Genomic DNA, 22410 nt, shown 5'->3' with positions numbered 1-22410 from the left:
AACAAGCCTGTGTTAGATGTGTTTGTGTCTTCAGGTTATGTTTGCAGTTAAGTTGAAGGTGTTGTGGGTTGTTTGGAATTTAAGTCTCTCTTGTAGGTCTTGGTTTGTAAGCATAATAGGGTGGATGAAGAGCTGCTTTTTCAGGCTCTTTTTTTCTCCCCTTCCTCCAGGTGTGAGGCAGCTAGCCCACATATTCATCCTGTTGGATGGTGTAAAGAACATAAAAGAACTCTCATCACTCCACCAGGTTTGTATATTGTTAAATGTCTAAAAGATTTAAGGTGGCTATAGTCAGCTAGCATCATAAAAATTTACAAATTTGCATCATTACAATTTACAATTCTCCTTTTTCTTTCTGTAATTAGGAATTGATATTTGCAGAGATGTAATTTTTTTTTACAAGACTTAATATATTGAAAACAGAAGTAGAATAGATGTTTCGCATTAAGTATGCAAATACATACTGATTTAGTAAAGAGACATCTACTCAAAATATATCCCTTGAGATCTGAACAAGTTTGTAATTTTGGCTGAATGGCTGACAAGTACTGTAAGACTCTAGTTCTGAAAATGCTGATAAAGCAAATTCGAGGTGTGTGAGATCATTGCATAAGAGAAACATCTTCATGTGAACTGAGTGTGCAAGGTAACGGATTGATGAGAAAATTGTCTTAACATGATCAAGAATCAAACTTGTAAGGAGTCTTTGAAATGAAGGAAAATGCTGTGAGAGAGATGAAGGAAGGAAGTGTGTTCATTAGTGTGAAATCTAAAATGTTTTTCAGGACTGTTGTGTATGGCTGGATGACCTGAATGCCCTGTTGCACAAACTGGCATCTGGGGTTTGGGAACACTGAAAGTTTTAATTGGTTAAAACCGACTGACAAAAATTCTAATCGCCAGCACTCTTGAAAAATCATAAGCAGTCTGTCTGCTAGGAGTTAATTGAAGCCTATTATTCAGTGAATCCCTTGTAAAACAAATTAGAATTGGTTTTGTTCTCTTCTAGCTTATGAGTACTAATATTTAAACTTCAAGTTTAAGTTCTGGTGTAGACTTGAAGGACAGGCACTGCCTTTTCTTTAGCAGCCAAGCTGTCTTTGTGTTTCTTCCCTAGAATGTTTATAAATTTGACATTTTCTGAGAAAGGCAACATCATCTTTGATGATGTCTGTAGATTATTCATAATGTCCAGGGTATTTTGTTAGAAAATTAGTAAAAACTTGCTCACTAAAAGACTAACAAGTAGTCAGGTGTGCTCAACCGTGGTACAAAGCTATCACTGATTAGATTGTTCAGCAGTGAATGACTGTTCATTGCTTGAATTAATTTCCTCAGTTAAGTGGACAGATTTTTCCATTCCACATTATTTATATTGCAAAGGGAATCACAGAATATTCTCATATCCAGAGCAATCGTGTACAACAGGTACTCAGTAGTGTGGATGAGAGGATTGTTGACTCTTTTAACCTGTATGGTGAATTTGTCAGAGACAATTTAGAAGAGCCTTTCTTGCAATGATTTTATAAGTCCAGTGTATAAATCAAAACAGTATTATAAAAGTGCTAGGCACTCTGTAAATTAGACATTAACTTCATTTTTTTGCACTGCTGTGTTTAATTTTGCTCGTGTTTCTTCTGTGCCAGATTATCCACATGCTAAGCATTTTTCTTGGGAGAAGTATTTGGAAGAAACCAGTTCATTACCTGCACCTGCAAGGGCTTTTAAAGTGGTGAGAAAATGCTTAAATTTCTTTCATGCTTTTAAGTTCTTGTAATTAATTTGTTTAATACATATATGGCATTCTTATGTTTCCAAATGAATCCAATTAATTAGTTGCAAATAGGTGGTTTATTTTTATGCAAGTTTGCAGTTCACTGTTAGAAATCAGATTATTATAAATAACTATTAATGCATTATTTTAATTATTACAAATGGGATTAAATGCTACAAATGTATTACTAATGAGTGTAATTTGCTATGTAAAATTACTGCCTACTTATTACAAATAATGAGATAGCTACTGAGTCATGATAACATATTTTGAAGATTTGTATTTCTGTACATTTTATATGGTGCAGTGTAAAAAAGAATGTAAGAGGTTAGTCTGCTTGACCATCTAGTCCATTGTCTTGGGCTTGTTTTCAGTGCCCTTTTGCAGAATTTTTCTTCTGCAAGCTTGCAGCTAGGGCATGTGGGCAGCACCCACAGGCAGTTCCCCAGCTTAGCTTTGGTGTTTATGGGCAACATCCTTTTCTTTTATCTTTGTTCTTGCGAGTTTCTTTCAGTGATCCATCTTTTTGAGTTCTTAAGATTCAGTGATGGTCAGTAGTGCAGAAAGGAGTCACACAATGGCTTGGGCTGGAAGGGACCTTAAATATCATCTGGTTCCAATCCCTCTGCCATGGACAAGGACACCTTTCACTAGACCAGGTTGCTCAGAGCTCCACCCAGCCTGGCCTGGAACACTTCAAGGGGTTGGACATCCACATTTCTAGGCCACCTGTTCAAGTGCCCCATCATCCTCACAGTAAAGTATTATTTCCTAATGTCTAATCTAAACCTACTCTCTTTTAGTTTGAAATAATTTCCCCGTGTCCTGTCACTACCTGCCCTTGTGAAAAAGCCCCTCTCCATCTTTTCATAGGCTCCCTTCAGGTACTGGAAGGCTACAATGAGATCAGCCCTAAGCCATCTCTTTTCCAGGCTGAACAAACCCAATTTTCTCAGGCTTTCCTCATGGGAGAGGGGCTCCATCCCTCTGTTCATCTTGGATTGCTGTTGGGAGCCAGCATTGGGTGGCCGGTAGCTCCCAGCCCTTGTCTCACAGCACCCTGAAGCACGTTGGCCTCAGCTTTTCAAATTAGGGACATTAATTCTCAACTTTGCTGAGAGCTGGATTAACAAAAGGCAAAATGTGGTGTTTATAGCAGTTCTGGGGTCAGTGGATTACCAGAGTTATTCATGACCTGTGGTTTATCACCCCAAGGTGTGTCTGTCTTGGTAATGTTTCTCAGTCTTACATTCTCACCCAAACACCCCAAGCAAGGATTAGGAAGTTATTTGTTTATATCTGAGACAGTAACAGCGCTTTGTGTTGTATTATGGGGGGGAAATTGAGTTCTTAAACTGCAGCTGAAAGGAAAAACACCAATACTCTGCAAAGCCCTAGAGTGACAGATTACATTATTTTCATAAAAATTAGAATAAACCTCATAACTTCTCTTGTGAATATGTTCCTTTAAAATGGAAATAATTTTGCTTTAGTTTTCATAACCACAGATGACAAACACAAAATCTGATACTCCTACCAAAGACGCTGAATTTATCAAAATAGTGTTACAAACCCAGGCATTTGGTCCTGCTTTTTACTGTTATGCTGTGAATTAGTTATGTTTTCAGTAGGAGACTGAAAAAGGGTTTGATTCATTAAATCAAAAATACATACCAGAAAACACAAATATGTTTCCTGTAGACAATTTCATAGACATTTCAGGCAGCTGGTATGTAATGCCTTATTAAATACTGTAATGAAACTGTTGGCCAAAACCTCAAGGAAAACTTTTCTAGAGAAATTAAGAAAAAAAACTGATTCAAACCAAAGATATCCATTTAGATTTTTGGATGGCTTGAATCCAGTCCACTCCAGGAGAACCAGGAATCCCCAAGTGATTACTTTGTTTCACTATACTGGTAACTCTAGTTTGAATTATGTTTTTTTGCTTGAATTTCCAGTAGAGGGAGGGCAGATTTGGAAAAATAAAGGCATAAAGTTTTTGATGGATTAGATATATTTTATAGCTGCATCAGATTTTGAAGTTTTGTTGTTTCACACAGTATTGTTCTTCTTTTCTAGAAACCTTCTCATGGCTTTCAGAAAAATATGAAACTTGAAGTGGTTGACAAGAGAAATCCAGTATTTATCAGAGTAGCAACCATTGTAGATACTGATGACTATAGAATAAAAGTAAGTTCCTCTGTCTTATTGTACTATCCTACTTAAGTAAATGATGAGGACTTCATAAAACCAAAATCCTGAAGTTGTAAAATTAATCATGGAAAGAAATAAGTGGTATTGTTCTGTCCTGCTAAGCTTTTGCTCTTGCTTTTCACTAATTGATCTATGCATAATTCCTTTGGAATAGGTTGTGTTATTGTCCTCTTAGATACTTGTGCTGAGGTGGGTAGCTAGAGAGCAGAGTTGAATATAACTGGAAAATTGCTTTGGGAATACCAGATAGAAGACAATTGTCTATTCTATCAAAAAATGTGAATATTTAATATCAAGTGTCAAAGGGCTGCTTTGATATTTGTATTAGGGACCATAAAATATTTGGTCTGTGTTAATTGAATCTGTTTCTAAACGTTTCCAAGGGGAAGAGAGAGATACATGGGAGATATGAAAGAGCCCTGATCTTTTGTCCTTTGTCAGTGATTTCTACAATTCTGAAGTTTCTGTTAATTTTGGGCTTTGGATTGCATTAAACTAAGTTAAAGTATTTTTAATGTGTTTTGCAGAAGCTGTGTACTTGAATTAATTCTGTTTCATTGTATGAAACAGAATTAATTCAAGTACACAGCTTCTGCAAAACACATTGTGTTAGAAGGGCTAACATATACCAGATATCCAATTAGAAATGAAGGATGTTTGCAGTTTGTACAGATTTACTAGGCATACATGTTACTTCAAGTAGGAGATGCAGCTGACATTTCATTTTGAATCATCTGAATTAACTGCTGGTAGGAAGTCATCAGAACTAGTATCTTCACACCTACACATTTTCTACTTCAAGGTGGACATGCAAAATTAAAAAAAAAAAAAAGGAAACAGAAAAAACCCCATCCCAAAATAAAGAAAAATCCCACTCCCCAGTCTAATGTATTAAAGGGTTTGTAACTTCTAGGGCAGTAATTTAACGCTGTAGCATCTGTTGAAAGAGCTCTGTGTGTGTGTGTGTCTGTGTGTACGTGCATCCACACCTGGGTGTGTGAGAGATCTGAGGAGTTTGCTGGTACAGAGATCATGCAGGATTTGAAGATATTTAGCTTTCATGGAAAAGAATTTGTGCATAACCCATACTGGTGCTGTCCTGTGAAGTCACATGCTTCATTTTCTCTTCAGTTTCAACTCTTTATCCTGTATAGTCTGATTTTAGTAAAACAGTTGCTTGTGTGACAAGGGGATTGTTTGTCTTTTATAGATAAATTCATTTTTGTAGTCCTTTGCTTTACTGCTCTGCTGTTCTTAAATCCACTTCAAACAGAAGATTTAAAAACATTTGGATTTTTGTGTGTTTTTTGAGACATTAAAAAGGCAGAAAATCATGCTTTAATATAAGTATTAATGTGAGAACTGCATTATTTCTGGGATTTGAGCCTGACAACACAGTAAACAACCATGTGACATATGGTTGTTTACTGTTTACTTTAGTAAGAGTATGCCTGAGCCCAGAATGTAATGTACATATATTTTCTGTGTAACTGAAATAGTTCTCTGATAGTGACTTCTCTACCGGACATGTCATTTCTAGAGATTACTCAGGTAAACTGCTTTTATGGAGAATTTTCCTGATCCAAAATGCACTATTCTCCTTTTTGTATTTTAGGTTCATTTTGATGGCTGGGATAGTATTTATGATTATTGGACTGATGTGGACAGCCCTGATATCCATCCTGCAGGCTGGTGTACGAAAACTGGACACCCTCTTCAGCCCCCACTTAGTAAGGGAAACCACACTCTGATGTAATGATGGTAAAAGGCATGTGTGCTGTGCTGCCTTTTGTCCCTGCCAGTGCCATTCAAAGAAGAGAGGCCACTAAGATATGCAAAATAATTGCAAATGTGACATTTAGTGCAAAATCAACAGTCAGTAATTAATCACTTTTTAGTAGATGGTTTTATTCACCCTTACTGCAATGGAAATACAAGAACCAAAGTCAAAACCAGAAGTGGTGTAAAAGATCTGTTGTGTAAAATCCTGGCCCTCTCAAAGCCAGCACTGAAACTGCTGTGGCACTCAGTAGGGGTGCAGGGTACCACTCTTAAGATCCTTTGTTCACATCTCTCTGGATGGTTACTGTGCTTTCTGGCTCAAAGGAGTCCAGAGTACACTGAGAAGGCACTGCTTTCAGATGCTGTGGCAAATCCTCAGAAACAACAAACTTCCTTTTCTTCTTCAGCTGAGCAAAGAGGGATTAATGGTGCCCACTTTGAAAATAAATCTAACAGAAGCATGGTACCAATAATAACACTGGATTTACCAGCTTGTCCTCTCTGGGGATTTTGCTTTACTTGTTGAAGAAGTGGGAGAGGCTGCAGGGAGAAGAAACTTTTTGGTGAATATATCCCTGCCTAGCCCACCTTGTTTCTGGGTAATGGCAGTGAACTCACTTTAGCCAAACTTTGAACAGATGAGTTTTTAAGTGAGTGCTCTTCTCTGAGATTGGTTTATGTAGTGACTCTGAGGTGTGGTTTGCACAAGTGCTGAGTATTCACAGCTGTTAGAAGGTCAGAAACAGCTGTGCTTGGAAAATAAAAAATGCTGAGCAATGCCAAGTACTCAGAAAAAAATTAATGCAAAATAACTGAGATAAGTCACATTATGTAAAATATCTGAGATAAGTGTGAATATGTTACCTGAAAATCACAATACCTCAAGTCAATGAATGCCAAGAAGAAATTACTTCTATCCAGGGTGTGATCAGAGTATATTCATTAGTTTTCTGAGCACTCCAGCAGTACAGTGATGACTGCCTGTTAGGAAGTTAATCATTCTGCCTTCAGAATCTGAATAGAGTGCTATAAGTGCCAAAGCACAAAGTGAATAATGAGGAGAAGACAGAATGCTGCATATCAGCTTCTTAATCTGAGATGTGCTGTCCTGTGTGCTGAATGAGCAGCCCGGTGGGAAAAGTAGTCTGTGGCCACATATATAAAAATTGTATCATAAGGCAGAAGAGCTGAAAAAGGTTACATTTCTATTATGTAAGATTGATATATAAATAAAAATCTTAACCTAGGTGGGAGTATAAAATATATCAATTGGGTTTTTTTGAGACAATAAAAGAAACGAGGTACAGGTGCCCAGCATGTCATCTCCTCTAGGTGGTGGCTTAGGAGGCACTGCTCATCCCTTTTAGGTTGTAACTAGTAGAAGTAAATTTCTGTTAAGCTACAAAAATTAAAATGGATGATATGACAGGAGAGGAAGTTGACCATCCATTAAGTAGGAAGAAAGTAATAATCTACTCAAATACTTATAAAATAGAATGATTACTGAATAAAATATTAATCCAACAATATGACTTTGTTTTATTACCATGTAGAATATTTTAAAAATGTTAATATTACTTCCATGTAAGTTAAAAGGCATTTCCAGACTTCTGCAAGGGTTTCATAAGGAGGGAAGAAAATAAGGCAAGACAGTTTCTGCCTCTGTATGATAGGACTTTCAATGATGAGGTCCAGATCCCTGCCTTTCACATGAGAAGCTTTGTGTGAATGCTGTGCAATGTTAGCAATATTAGTGTAGAGCGGTTCCCAGTATTCATGTATTCATACTCTTTTCAGATGTAATGAAGTCATCATGAAGGATTATGACCTTTCTGATAGCACTTAGGGAATTAAGAGCCAAGTATTGGTGATGATTTTAACATTGTTTTACAGTGATGTGAACAGCAGCTTCTCATGTAAACATGGACAACCAGTTGTAGCCCTCTTAAATTACATTTCTAGAGAGTTAAAATTTTTTAAGTGAAGAGAGAATAGTTATAGGGAGTTAATTTTTTCAAAATCAGAACATCAGTGAAGCAAGACTTCTCTTTACAGAAACATCTCTATTCAAATAAATCCTCCTCTGAGTCTACTTGCTACATTATAAGCAAGATTTCTGTATAAAGGTAGAGAAGGTAAAATTCCCTGTTCTCTCACCAATTACAGTCATTAAAGGCTATACAAGTCTTTGGACTTCAGTGTAGTGATAGTTCTGTAATTTTTGCATAGCTGGAACATTTGGTAGAAAAGGCTTTTAGACTACTCTAATTATACATAATAATTCTCTGTCCTTCATTATCCATCTGCGAACAAGAATCTTTCATCTGGAAAAACATTTAAATAGACCTTCTCATGTCTGTATTGTTATCTGTAGGGGGAGATACAAGTTCATGTGCTGTTCAGGAGGAACAGGAGGGGGCCAGTGCGTTCCTGCAGAGGCTCAGCAGGTGCTCCCAGTGTCGTGTGCTGGAGCAGGGCTGTCTCTCACTTGCTGTGAAACTCTGGGTTATGCATTATGTTTTCTTGGGCCTCAAAGCTCCTTTTGACACCCTTTGATGTCTCTGCAGGCATCATTGTACGGGTTGGTGAAAATCAGGTAGACACACAAATTCAGAGAAGGGAAAGAGTAAAAAAAATCTGATGGCTTCTTCTTTTTAGTAGGATTTTCAGCCTTCATTTTCACATCTTTTTTACTGGAAAACTTCAGTTTCAAAATGTGTAAGAACAGTACACATTACAAACACCTCCCTGTCTTCAGGAACAGGGATAGGGTAGCTTACTTTTTCTGTGCTCTTGCAAAACAACCAGGTTCCAAATAAATGTAGATAGTAGAAGAGAAATTCAATGTCATGCAATTCCTCCAAGATTTGTGTTCTTTATACAAATGTAGTTCTGTTGTAGAGATTTATTCACATGGAATAAAATTATTTCTCCAATGGATTAGGTTGTTTAAATCTCCATCATGCTGTTACAGAATGTATTATTAAAGTATTTCTGTTTACTTATTTCCTCATGCTTGCTACAATGCACTGGTATTTGTGCATATTTATATAGCTTTTAAATATTAGATAATTTTCTTGAGTCTCATTTGTAATTTCACCTGGCTTACAGGTCCCTTGGAACTGGTGGAAGCTTTAGAGCATGGAGGGTGTCCCACAGCAGGATGTAAGGGAGTTGGACACATTAAAAGAGCAAGACATATCGGCCATCATAGGTATGTCCTGTGAAAATTATTTTATTCTTTCAATTGAGGGATGTGTGCAGATGGTTCTTTTAAATTGTTGCTCATAAGAAAACAGATCCAAGCTGGAAAAAAAATAGGAAATCTTGTAAACCTAAATATGCGGTTATTTCAGTTGCCATGGTAAGCATGCTGAAATAAACATTAGCAATCTGTAACTTCATTTCACCAGGGTGTGCTGAGATAAGATTTGCTGTACATTACTTTTTGTCACAATTGGTAGATTCAGTTACTCTGTATTTTGTTCCTTTGAGGATTCCTCAGCTTGCTGTCCAGTTTGCAAAATATCACAGACAGATATACATATATAAAGCAATAACTTTTTAACTTCTTGAAATATGAGGCCACTGATTTTATTATGGCTCGGGTGTTCTTGTTCTGCATGGTTGGTAAGGGTAAGGATTTGCTTGTTGGCTTGGAGCAGTGCTAGGAAGGAAATTCTCATTGACGTATTCCCGAATGACAACTTGCTGCTTCTATTTAGTGTTTCTAAAGGTGCTTTGTTGGACACCTTCTGAAGTAAAATTCAGAAATATGGACATCCCATCCTAGACAGTAGTTGATATTAGCACCAGAGAATGGAATGGAAGGGACAGAGAGACAATGACTGAGTAAATGGAAAACATTTCTCAAGTTGAAATTTTATTATTTTTAAAATATTTCCAGTGTGTAGTGAATCCAGACTGTTTCAGTAAGGGATGTACAAGTAATACAGTATGTTAAGTTGAGAATGAAGCACCATAAATATCATCCTGTTACCTTTTTGCAAATTAGAGCTTCCAAAAGTTGTCATTTTCCATTACACTGTCATAGAATTCTCAAATGTCATAATCCTTTGTTCTTCCTGCTCTCTGATATGGTTAGATGACCTCTCTTTGGTTATTTATCTACACATTTTTAAAAGTATCTTTTCAAACTTCCTTGATCCAAGAGTGAGCTCTGCAATCTTTTCACGTTTTTGATGAGATCATTATGTCCTGTTGACTCAAATTACGCTACAAGGCTTAGCTGGTATATCACCATGTGTTGAGGTTCTGACTAATCCCTGTCAAAGATATCTGGCCAGCAAAACTCACTGTATTACATTTTGATATGCAAAAGGCATCTTCTGCTGCAAATTCTTCCCTGTCTGCAGCAGAAGCATTGTTTGTGCTGTTAGGAGCACAAACTATGAACTAAACTAGATTTGCCTAAAAAGCTTCCTGACTACTTATCTGAAACCCATTTAATTTCACATTCTAGTAGACTTGAGTCTTGTAAGGTTTATCATTGCATCTAATCTGGGGGACAGTAGATTCCAATTCCTTATCTATTGGGAATAAGTGCTATCTCAATTACTTAGAGATAGCAAGTGCTATCTCAATTACTTAGAATCAGGTCAACATACCATGGGTTTCATCCCAAAGTTGAAACTTAAAATGAGAAAGAAAAAAAGAAGGTAAATTTGTCTGAAAAGTTTTTCATTTATGATCTCTCTAAATAAACATCGGCAATAAAAGTTCTAATGTTTTAGATGGAAGGGATGAGTAAGAGCTATATGTCTATTTACTTTGTGTAGCCTTTGCTTTTATAGCTACCTTTTCCATGCTATTTAAAGGTCGTTATACTTACTCATCCTAAATATTAAGAAAAGAAACAAACTCATGGCATTTCATTGTGCTTCTTTTTTTTACCGTAGTCTAAGCAATCCAATTATTTGCACATTAACTGATAGTTCTGGGGTATAAAAATATAACCAAGGAGATTTTGTTGAACGTAAGACAGATATTTGCTGTTTCATAGCAAATATATTTTACCAGTAAGTATCTTATTCACTAGTTATTGATTTGCCCTCTGTGATGATGCTCTAGTTTCCTGAGTATTTCTGTGGAAAAGAATGAGATTTGTTCTCCTCTGGAGCCTACAGACTTGAGGGTCCAGGTTTCCACAAAAATTCTAACATTCTACCACCACTTTTTTCCTGAATTAACCAAGAGATTTTAAAATTTGTACAATTTTCCACATCAGGTAGCATTCCCTTGGCTCTTTTATCTTGGCAACCTTGAAATGTATTTAACCATGCTTATCTTGTTTTTTGTGATGAGGTGCAACGCATAAATACCTGTGTGCAGAAAAGATGATAATTTAAAATGCTAAGTAGCTCTGAAATAATTTTGAGAGCTTGTTCCTTAGGAATCAGATGAAAGCCTCTGTGATTAATTATATAGCAGTGCTAAAGCATTTACTTTTTGGAAGAGTTGATGTTATTAAGGACTTGGTATCTATCACCAGTTGATCTCGGGTTATGTGCGGCGGAGCTGAAGCAGCCTGACGTACAGATTGTTAGCATTATGCAGATCACCTGCATATTTGTGCTTGTGAATTGTATACACTGATGTTTAATGCATGCAGTAATTCTCAAGTTCAAGCAGGAGCGTGAAGAGGTCAGTTGTAAGTAGTTCATTAGAGTTTTGAGTCAATTCTTCTTGAGTAAAGATTTTTGCCTGAAACGTCAAACTTCCTGTGCATTATGTGTAAGCTGAAGTGAGCTGAAGTGCTGTGGTAGAGGCTGTATTGTAGAAGAACATGTTATATAAACATGGAAACCTCAGGTCAGCAGGAGGTCACATCTTTTTGTTCAGTGGTTTTTGATGCCAGTCTCAGGGTCATTGGCACCAGCCAAATCCATTCTAAAGTACTCTTGATTTCTTGATTCATCTTCAGACTGTTGAAGCAGTTTTCTCCTGAAAAATGAATTCTGTGATGATACACATGCACTTTAATTTGTGAGAGAGAATAGTTGCATTGATTGTTATGAGACTAGTTAAAAATGTTTTCTTAAAGCCTGAAGTAAAGAGATCACTTAAAAAAATCCATCAGGGAAAAAAAAAAAAAACAAACAAAACCCACATCCTTCAGATGCTGTCAGAATCTTTTCTCTGAAGGTTTCTTGCTAATCATATATTGCTGCCAGCTTTGTGATCACCTGGACATAGGCTGCTCTAGACAGTCTAATCCATCCATTAGTCCAGTCTGGACTCATACAGCTTCATCCCTTGGCAGTGCTCAGCAGTAACTTGCACCTGAAAGGCAGTGAGAAGCTGGTGTTGGTGACATTTCCAAACAGTACAGCTGGACCGGGAGACCTGTCTGTGGCTTAATACAAGTTTGCACAATATTCCAAGTGTTCAAAAAGACTAATAATCTAGATTTAATAGTGCTTCATATTCAAGTTCTTAGACCTAACAGAGTGCTGCCTTACTCTTCTTTAGTTTAAAAGAGAATCCTGGCCTATGTTCCCTTCTGATATTAGGTGTAGATGAGAGTATTGCATCTGGACTCTGTGCTTCAGAAAATTTGCATACTGCTACAAGATAGGAGCATCTTCAAATGTCTGGAGAAGTCTAAGGTCCATGCCTACCAGCAGCCCAGTTTTATCCTCCTACCCTTGAACTTTATAGAAAAGAGTTAGGTATGTAACTGCACCTAGAGATAGATATTGAGTGTGACAGAAGAGCAGTTGCAAATAAACACAGGTGGGGTATGCTACTCAACACTTCTCTTCCCTCAGTTCTGGAAAGTAAAAAATGTAAAAGAAAAAGTAGAAAAAAAAGAAAAAAATAAGAAAAAAAGTTAAAAAAAAAGAAAAAATGTAAAACCTCTGCTGAATTGAAAATCTCAGGCCTGTAATCAGAATGGTGCACTGCCTTTTTCTCTCTTCATCTTTCATGATTCAGTAAAAAACAGAAACTTATTTTAATGCTGTTTTTACTCAGCATGTGCAGGACTCTGGAAACAGTGGCTCCCTTTCCTTGGAAAACTGTGTCATGGACACACAGATTGCCAGTCAGTCTGCTGCCATTTCAGTGGTGCCCTGCAGACAGCTAATTATTGTGCTGTGCTGATCCTTCAGCATCTGGAGATGGCTGATTACTCTCGTGTGTGGGGGGGTGTGTGTGTCAGGTGCCATTAATGTGAATGTTTGTTTACTGAGGCAGCTCCAGTGATAATTGAGATCTTGGTGTTGGACTGGTTCCAAAGCTGTGGGCAGTGCTGGGGGCTGTACAGCCCTGCCAGAAGAATAGCAGAGGTTTCACATTGAGTACCTGCTGCTTTTGCTTCGTGCCATTCTTCCTGAGCCTCTGGCAGACCTTGGTGCCCCCAAGCCAAGGACATCTGGTCATTTTGGAAACAACCTTATGAACTTGCGCTGTTTTCAAAATGGTGGGCTAAAGCAAAATGTAAGCTGGAGCAGAAATCCAGGTTTAAGGTGACAGAAGAGTTAAAAATCCTTATTTAATATTAAATAACCTAAACACCAAGGCTTCTGAGCCCTTGAGATGAGTTGTGTTAAAATCTTAGTCCTATATAAATCGAATACTTCTATTATGTAGGAATAACAAGATTAATTTTTTTCATTCTTTGTAGTAGACAAGTTAAACTGAACTGAAGGCTGGAGGCATTGAGATTCAGGAGCATTTGCTGATTGATCCAAAGCCATACACAGGTTCATTCATGCTGTGTTTTGTTATAACCTAGCTAACAGTGGAAAACACATGTGTTCTTTTGTTGCCCCAAGTAACAGTAACATCAGAGGACTATCAAGGTGTTTTTTAAAAATCGTACAGCAACTTGAATGATTAATTACAGATAAAAAGTCATCTGAATCTAGTGTTCCAAAGCATTGTTAATATTATAACTATTGTTGACTGAAACTGTCATTCAACTTCAGTTTTTCCCGAAAATACTAAGGGAAAAGGTAGTATATAAGCAGACAAGTTATAATAAAGGACTGAATATTTAGGCTTTTTCTTAGGGTATTTTGTTTGTTTTTTGTTTTTTGGGGTTTTTTTAATTTAAAACCTATTAGTGGTGTTGGTAAACAGAAAACCTGCTGGAGTCTGACAATTATATTGTCAGATTTCATTGGGACTGTAAGCCTTGCTTAATAATACACAACTGAAGTTAAACACCACATTGGTAGTGTTTCCTTGTGACAGCCCTTTAACTGCTCAGAAACATTGCTCAAAACACCTCTGTGAGCCTAGGAAGCCAAAAGAAAATTACATGCTTTGCCCTGTAGCAATGGCAGAACTGAGATTAACCAATATATTCATGAATTTCTGAAAACTGTATTTCATCACAGTGGTATGTGTTTGTCACAGCAAGAACTTAAATCACACTAGCACTGGTACCTTCAAACCTTTTTCTGAGCAGAAGCCTTTATCTTTTATCTTGTATTTCTTTTGAAAGAGAATCGTTGTGATAGATGCAGCAGCGTAAGTCCTCTGGCAGAGGCTGGTCCTAAAACACACAAAACCAGTAGGCTGAGAACAAATGTAAGTAGACATATATAAATAGATTTAAAATAAAATACCACATTCTACTTAAGAGAAAGCAGAAATAAAAGGTGAATGTGCCAAGTTAATTTCTATTTGTATATTTTGTTCCATGTAGCTAAAAAATTCATTAACAAAAGCGGACCATACTTCAAGTTTGGTGTTTTATAGCAAATTGAGTGGCTGGACTCTATCTGATTTGGATGTGTAAACAGAGAGTTCCTCAGAAGAAGGCAAAAAGATGCCTGTTCTGTGCTTCATTGGATCACCTGGAGATATGGCTGCATGTCCCTTTACAGCGCTGTGCAGACTGTTACATCTGCTTGGAGTAGCCTTTAACAGGGATCCCATCTTGACTAGAAAAGCAGAAGCTATTCTGTTTTTTTCTTTCATAATTCAAGTTCAGCATAGCTACTCAACTATTTTGAAATAATAATATAGTATTAAAAAAAATGTTTATACTGTCTTGTTTTCAAATGTGCCAACTAAAGAAATCAAACCTACTGTTGATATCCTGTCCTGATAACCCCAGCAAGGGCTGACTGTCTTGGCCTTAAGGAATGTTCTCCTTTTATGCAAGTGCTGATAGAAATGTAAATTTCCACCAACTTTTTGTTTATCTTGGCAACATCAAAATTCGATTAGCAATATTGGTCCAACCCCATTATAGGAGCTGTTACATAATCATTCTGATCCCAGAGCTTTGTTGGTAAGGGAAGAGGAGAGTGTACAGCATATTTTAAATGAAAAGGCCTTTTTCTTTTTTAATGCTGTGCTTTTTAGAAAGAAAACTATAGTGAAAGCTGTTGTTTTTCTATTAATTTTTGCAATTTGGAGGTGGCAGGGCATATGGCTGTCAAGGTAGAGTTTTTTATATTAGACAGTTCTCTTTGGAAATCGTGCATGTAACTATCAGTGAAACAAATGAAACGTTACAGTGATTTATGGAAAGACGGGTAGTTACAGTAACTTCTTTCTTTTGTGTCCATGACACAGAAAAGAAAATAAGCAAAATTGTAGAACCATGGGGGTTTTACCTTTTAAAATTATGGAAGTCATTGTAACAATACAGGTGAGTTAGGAAAGCATAATTTCAAAATATAGTTAATGTCATAGCTCATGAGCCACAAATGGAGCATCATATTTAGTACAGTCTGTCCTGTACCTTATATAGTTTTGAAAACTTGAGTGTGATGCTATTCACTGTTGTAACATGTATATACTATTCAGAGTATAGGATATTATCTTTGGTGTGTTGAGTATGTGGCCTGGCTGACTAGTCAGTTGAACACTGCAGAGCATTCTACTCTACTAAAGAAAAATCCTAGTTCAGCCCCATGTGTTTTGGTTTGTGTTGCTGTTTTTCCCTTTCCTACTTCTTGTGCAAACACAGGTTTATTGACTTTGGCACAACTTTCACATTTCTTAGAGCAGTATTTAAAAGTCATTGTGTCAATGTTCATTGTCAGATTATTTCCACAGCAGGTGTGCTGTGAATGTTAAGAAAGACTGTAAAAATATCAGTTTCTTAATGGAGTATCACAAAATGGCATTTGCAAAGATGGGGCACTCACTGCAGTAAGGGGATGTGCTCCAATCCTCATGTTTTGCCCTTGAAATTCAGCTTCTGTGTAGACATTACATAATAGAAATATCCTCCTTCACATAAATAACTAACCATGGTAATATGACTTTATTTGGAGAGACATGGGTATAGTCAAAGGCATCCTGTGTTGTATGCATAAATACCATTAAAATGATGAGGGAGCAGGCTAAACATTTATCAAGCAATTTTCCACAATGAATGTTGTAATAGAAATTAATGTAATTTGTGTGACACAAGTTGCTGTCAAAACAAAATGCGGAATTTAGTTTTATTTGATGGATTTACTTACATTTTAAAGTACAACTACTTACTGCATTTTTTAAAATCTTCTTTATTTCAAGTTATTGCATCTACTTCTAGGAAATGCCATTTTGTTTGAAATCAGTAAAGTGTCTGAGAATAAGGAGTAATTGTTGTTCTTCAACTTCTAGTGCAGTCAGCTGTCCATATTCAGAGATGAACTTGAACAAAGAAAGCCTCTTACCCGACCGATTGAGTGGGGAGATGCCTGCAGCCAGTCCCATCCCCAGAAACAGAAAAGTGGAAACAAATGAAAGATGCACCTCTCCTGTAATCAGGTAATTATGATTGAAGCAATGTCCATAGCTAACAGCAATATTTTACTTCAGTGTTCTCCAATGCAAGTTATAACTGTGCAATGACTGAATGGTTTCAGAAGGGCCTGCCTATTTATCTACATTTTCATTTACAGGGAAGAACAATGTTTTTTTCAATGCTTATCAAAAAGGTCATGGAGCTGTCAAAGACTGATACTGATTTTACTGTCTATGGCTTAACAAGAGTTTGGTTTCATCTTCAGTGTAACTATCCAGACTACTAAGTGGTTAATTGGAATTTAAAATTGAATGTTGAACAGTTGGTTTCCCTTTAGAAAATTATTTCTTTTTGTTCCTTTTGTTTGCTGTAGTGGTGTTATTGATGTGACTGTAAATTAATGTAGCTCTTTGAAGAACAGCCACTACTATGTCTTTACAGTGGGAGTGAGGAATCAAATTACTGGAACTGAGTTTTGCAAGAATAATGCTGAAGTCTGTAGCTGAAGCTTTTAAACAGGAGCACTGGGAAAAAACAAAGGAGTGTGATACCAAGATGATTATTTTCAGATGATTATTTTATCTCAGAAATCGTGGATATTGATTCCTGTGCTTATTTTGGGCTATAGGGAAAAATAGATAATTTAAGAAGGAAAGGGAAAGAGAAAGGGAGAGGGGAAGGGGAAGGGAGAAGGGGAAGGGAAAGGAAAGGAAGAGAGGCTTTCCCTTCTTTTCAAGGGTTACATTAATGTAAATGTGAAAGCGTGGATGTTGTGAAATGTGAAAATGTGAAGATTTCCAGTTCCCACTGTAATGACCACATATTTTCAATAGATGGTATTTTAAATTGCCATCTCAAAGACAGTTTCAGCTTCATGCTTTAAAACCCAGTATGTTCCTCTGTCTAAGAGTTCTGCCTGATGTGATTGTTATAAATTTAGGATTTTAGAAATCTGAAGTGACTTAATTACTCCCTGGCAGGTAGCCTGCTTACCATTACAGTGAATCCACTGGCACTCTGAGCAAAATCCTCAGTGGCAGGGACTGTGTCAAGTGCTGCTTTTTTCATTGCCAATTAAGAGGCTGCACAGAACACATTAAAGGCTGCACAGTGATATGTTATGGGAGAGAAGGTATAGGAGAAAAATAATACCTCAAAGTGTTCTTGTGTAACAAATATTTGAAGTGGACAGCTTATTATCAGAAATAATATTAGGCAAATTCTGTTCCTGTTTAATTGTCTAATCATTTTACCATTGACTTAATAGAGAAGAGAGTTCTTTATTTTGATTTCTGAAAATGCCATGTATACAGTTTTTTTTAGTGGCAAGTAAAAAAACTTCTCTGTATTTCTTAACCAAAAAACCACCTTGGATGTTTTCAGTTTCCTTTTTGTGCATAGAGAGAAAAATAAATTAAACAGCTTTGCTGCTTCCACTTCTAAACATTTTGTTAATTTGTTTTAAACAGTGACAGAAAATGCCCCAGCCCTGGTCATGTAGGTATGAAATCTTCACCTCACCATCGACCATCAGGGAAAACTGTACCAGAAACAACCAAGCTGGAAGATGCAGAAAATAAATCTCCTTGCAAGAAGCCCCTGTTATGCAATGTGAAAGAAAAGAAGGCACCTGGGTAACTCTCAGTTCCTTTCAAAGTATTGAGTGTGTTTGGAGTCAGTTCAAAATGCAACTTACCAGGCAAAGCAGCCCAGTGTGATTTGTCTGTGGAATTCTTAGAAGCAGTGGGGAAGGAGATGGAAGCTCTTCAGCTCTCTTTATCTTAGAAATAGAGGGGAAGGGAGTATCACAGGGTGTATAAGAAATAAGAAATACATGTTAGAGGAGAGGAAAAATACAATACAATTATTGGAAATTGAGATTCTTCTTCCTAGGTTTCCTATAAAATAATTGTGTCAAAATTATTTTATATGTACAAATATGTACAAACATGGAAAAATGAAAAGTAATTCTTTATCTTTCAGCATCTGGCATGCATTTTTGACAGAAAATGACATGAGAACTTTTTCATACCATAAATATAGAGCAAGTTTGGAAACTTGAAGCTAAAAATACACAATTCAGTGTTTTCATGGGGATATGTGAGGCAATAGGATTCCCTACACTTTTCATTAGTTACAGTATCGCTACATTAATTAATTGACTATTTCCAAACAGAAATAAATGACACCCTGGAAAAAGATATGACATTTGTTATATATTTACATGAGCTACATTATTTTGTGTTCATAATATATAAACTGGGTTAGCAATAATAGTGTCTTGAGAGAAAGACACGAGAGTTGGTATTTTATGGTAAATAAAACAGCCCACAGTAAAGCTGATGATTGAAATTGAACTGTTTTCTTAAGAGTTGGACTTTGGTGATCTTTACTGGGTCCCTTCCAGCTCAGGATAATAAACAGCATTCACTAGTCATACTCTAGTGAATTTAAACAGCACAGAAAGGAAGGTAGCTTCAAGTGTAATTTTGAAATAACCTGTGTTAAAAAATAGTTGTAGTTCATCATTTTTATCATACTTACAATAAATTCATTTTTTTTTTAGAAATATACTTTGGCTTTACAGACTGCCTCTTAAGATTAATTGAAGAAAAAATTTTTCATCTTTTATTCTTTTAGAGGGTGTTACCTTTAGAAGACTTAAAATAAACAATACTTGTGCTATCTGTTCACTGTGTTGAGTCAGTTTTATTAAGAGAATAAGTCTTGTGCCAGCTTTGAATTATCCAGAGACTTTGCATCTTGTATTTCAGCTGTTTGAATACATTGATGACTGGCTGCATTTTATCATCTAGCTTTCCTCATTCATTATGTATCCAGCAAAGTCATGGAGGACTTTCAGTTGAATAATCTCCCTTTGAAAAAGGCATGAAAAATAATGTTCACAACATTAGGTATATATGAACTGCTGGGGTTATAAAATATTGAGCATCTGCTTATTGCAATACCCAGTTGATCTTTTTAGATGTGTATTCAAAGTACACATGCATAATTGAAGACATAGATACACACACTTGTGTGCTCTTTAGTTGCTGAGCTCACAGTGTGGATTTAATTATGTTTGACTACAGTTCAATTGTGTATACCTTTGTATTCAGAGGTAATCTTCTGTTTCATAGAATCCTTTCATTGAGGAACCAACCACAAATGATCCCAAACATAAGTTTTATTTTGTCATGTTAAATCTAAGTGGTGCTCAGCTAATCTTGGTTCCACTTACTCTTTTTCTTTTCTCTCTCTCTCTTTTTTTTTTTTTTCTCTCTCTATGCATCAAACAAGTATACTAGAAAATTTTGGTTTTCAAAAATATAATTATATACATAAATACTGCAGTGTGTCCCTCTGGAATGTTCCTGAGATTAAAAGTCAAGATAAAAATTACATGCCTACAGCACATCCAATTTTAAAGTATCTTCAGAGTAGCAAAAGAATTTCACTGTAATAAAAATTCTATTCTGGAAATCTTTACAGAGAAGGAAGCTGAACACTCAGACTTGGGAATCAAATTATACTGGCTCTTAAAAAAAAACCTATTTGTCTCCCAGCCTCTTACCCAAAACCTTCAATTCATGATACAGTCATATTTAACTAATGAGGTCAAATTTCTGTATGTATGCTGCTATGAAAATTGCCCTTGAGAAAATAGGGAGGTACTTGTTTCCTCACAGGATTAGGTGATCTCTCTTCCTTAGCTGAATTACAGCTGTCATTTCCTTTGCCTTTTAGAATTAGTTGCACTAGTTATTTTAGCATGTTACTTTAGAAAGTTTTCTGTGTTTGTGGAGTTTAGAAAATAAGTTTTAAGTGAATAAATCTTTCTGAGGAAGATACTGTGGAGAAGTCCTTTGTGGCACAAGACGTTGTGCCTGCTGTATGCATTCCACTGGTATTTTTTGTCACACTATTATTATTTGTGTCCTATCATACTAAAAAGGCTGGATTTCCTGATCTGCAGTGTTCATTTGCCCCATTGCTAGTGTGATAATTATATTTCTGTTGAAGTCAGTGAACCTGAAGCTCCTACTTGATTTAGTCACAAATGTTTTCTTGTATATAATATATAAATGGTATTCAATGGTATAAATGTAAACAGTGGAATTAAATAGGTCTGTTTCTTCTGTGGGTTTGTGTTTTGAGGTTAGCTAATCTTGATGCCTAACAAAGTGTTAAGTGTGCATCTGCTTTTCCTCTGTGATTTTGACATTTGTTAAGGTGTTCTTGACTCCTTCTGTGATAGATAGTAAGGCATCAGTTCATACAGTAGTGGGATTTCTTGTAGTCTTGACTCTAAGAATCATTCTGTCTGGTGTCTATTTTTGGAAAATGCTCATTATGTACTTGGTATCCCCAAATGCTCTGAGTATCTGTGATGGTTTAGTAAGAATCAACCAAAGTGTTCTGAAATTCTTAAAAAGCAGAAGTATACACAAAATGTCATCAATTTGTAAGAAACCAGGAAGTACCAGGAAATATATCTGGAAATGCCTTCTGAAGGCAGAGTTTGAAAAGGAACTTCCCAAGGGCTGACTTTAGGACAGGAATGTACACACCCCATACATCCCCACCTTGAGAAATTCTCTTATTCCCACATCTCTTGCCTGGTTTTTCTCGACAGGGGGAAAGACATTCCCTCTCTGCAAATTTTTGGGCTGGCAAGCTTAGGGAGCAGCTGGATAAGAAGTAATGCAAAAGCAGATGCAAAGGAATATAAATGTTTTTGGTGATATTTTTGGGATCATTAGCAGCTGCACAACAGGGTGTCAGTAACTGTACTGACAAGGATTTGATGCCCTGTAGAGATGAATGTTGGGCAGAGGAAAAGGAGTAAGTGTTATTTCAGACAGCTCCTGAAAATGGGCTGCATAACCAGCCAGGCTTTGTAGGACACACAGCTATATATGTGGGTTTCACTCTTCCCACCTTATGATGTGGACACATCCACTACCTCCATTTGTGTATTTTCCAGTTTCAGTTACTAAGTCAAGTGTGTTGGTATGGTTTACATAATATTAGTTTACACTATTCTTGAGCCTTCTTTGCAAAATTCTTGTCAGTAGTCATGCCATTCTGTGTAAGTCAGAAATAAGATCCTCTTTCTTTATTTATTTTATAATGATACAGCATCCTTTGTGTGGGAATCCTGGTGTGTCAATAGTATTGCTAGCAAGAGATTTTATCATGCTCAGTGATTTTTATGATGTACTAATAAAAATTGAACATCTTCTTTTCCTCAGTGGAGTACTACAAACAAAGGATGCCATAAAGCACAAAGATTGTGAAGATGAGGAGACAGAAAATAAGCTGCTCATTTCAAACGAAATCAAAGGTAAATTGGCAGTTCTTAATTTGTTTAAAATTAAAATCTGCAGAAATTAAGAAGTGTGATGTCCCTTGAAATTCTCATGAAACTGTTTGCAAATTATTTTCCACATTCACTATCTGTGTCCAAAAATTTGTTGACAGCAACACTTTCAGCACTATGTCCTGGTTTGGGGCAAATTTGGAAGGAACTTCCAAAGGGATGTTCCTTAAAGGCCAAAATTCAGCAACCCTTCCCCCTACCTGTTCAGGAGATTATCTTGTAACCATCAAAGGATTTTCCAAGAACTTTTTCACATTGTAAGGATGAGTGCAAAATGAATAGCAATATAAAAATCTCATTTCAATGATGTTTTTCTACTGACTTTTCAAAATAGTTTATTAAACCAGTCTGAATTGTAAAGATACAAGATTCACGTATTGCCTTGAAAATGTATTGAAAGTTAAAGTACTTACACATTACAGATACAATGCAAAATGAAGGTGTCTTATTTAACCCAGCCTCAGTCTTGTTGAGGGTGATGGCCACATTGTGGCTCCTCATTGGTGAGACAGGAAAGTTCTCATATGGTCTCCA

The 22410-nt window shown here is 36.4% G+C and overlaps 1 protein-coding gene across 6 annotated transcripts in view; it reads left to right on the top strand.

The window, feature by feature from the left end:
- Positions 1-22410, top strand: part of L3MBTL3 (L3MBTL histone methyl-lysine binding protein 3) — a 78323-nt gene that overhangs the window by 46654 nt on the left and 9259 nt on the right. For all 6 annotated transcript variants that reach the window (XM_054280179.1, XM_054280182.1, XM_054280181.1 and 3 more), the window contains exons 12-19: positions 171-247; positions 1647-1732; positions 3857-3967; positions 5607-5721; positions 8885-8987; positions 16370-16516; positions 17963-18127; positions 21749-21840. In XM_054280179.1, coding sequence (XP_054136154.1) covers positions 171-247; positions 1647-1732; positions 3857-3967; positions 5607-5721; positions 8885-8987; positions 16370-16516; positions 17963-18127; positions 21749-21840 — 896 coding nt within the window. The remainder of the gene's footprint in view (positions 1-170; positions 248-1646; positions 1733-3856; positions 3968-5606; positions 5722-8884; positions 8988-16369; positions 16517-17962; positions 18128-21748; positions 21841-22410) is intronic.

This window comes from Melozone crissalis, unplaced genomic scaffold (assembly GCF_028551555.1).
Source record: "Melozone crissalis strain CALT ecotype California unplaced genomic scaffold, PUWL_Pcris_2 ptg000027l_1, whole genome shotgun sequence".
Taxonomy (NCBI): domain Eukaryota; kingdom Metazoa; phylum Chordata; class Aves; order Passeriformes; family Passerellidae; genus Melozone; species Melozone crissalis.
This window is presented reverse-complemented; position numbering and strand designations above follow the sequence as displayed.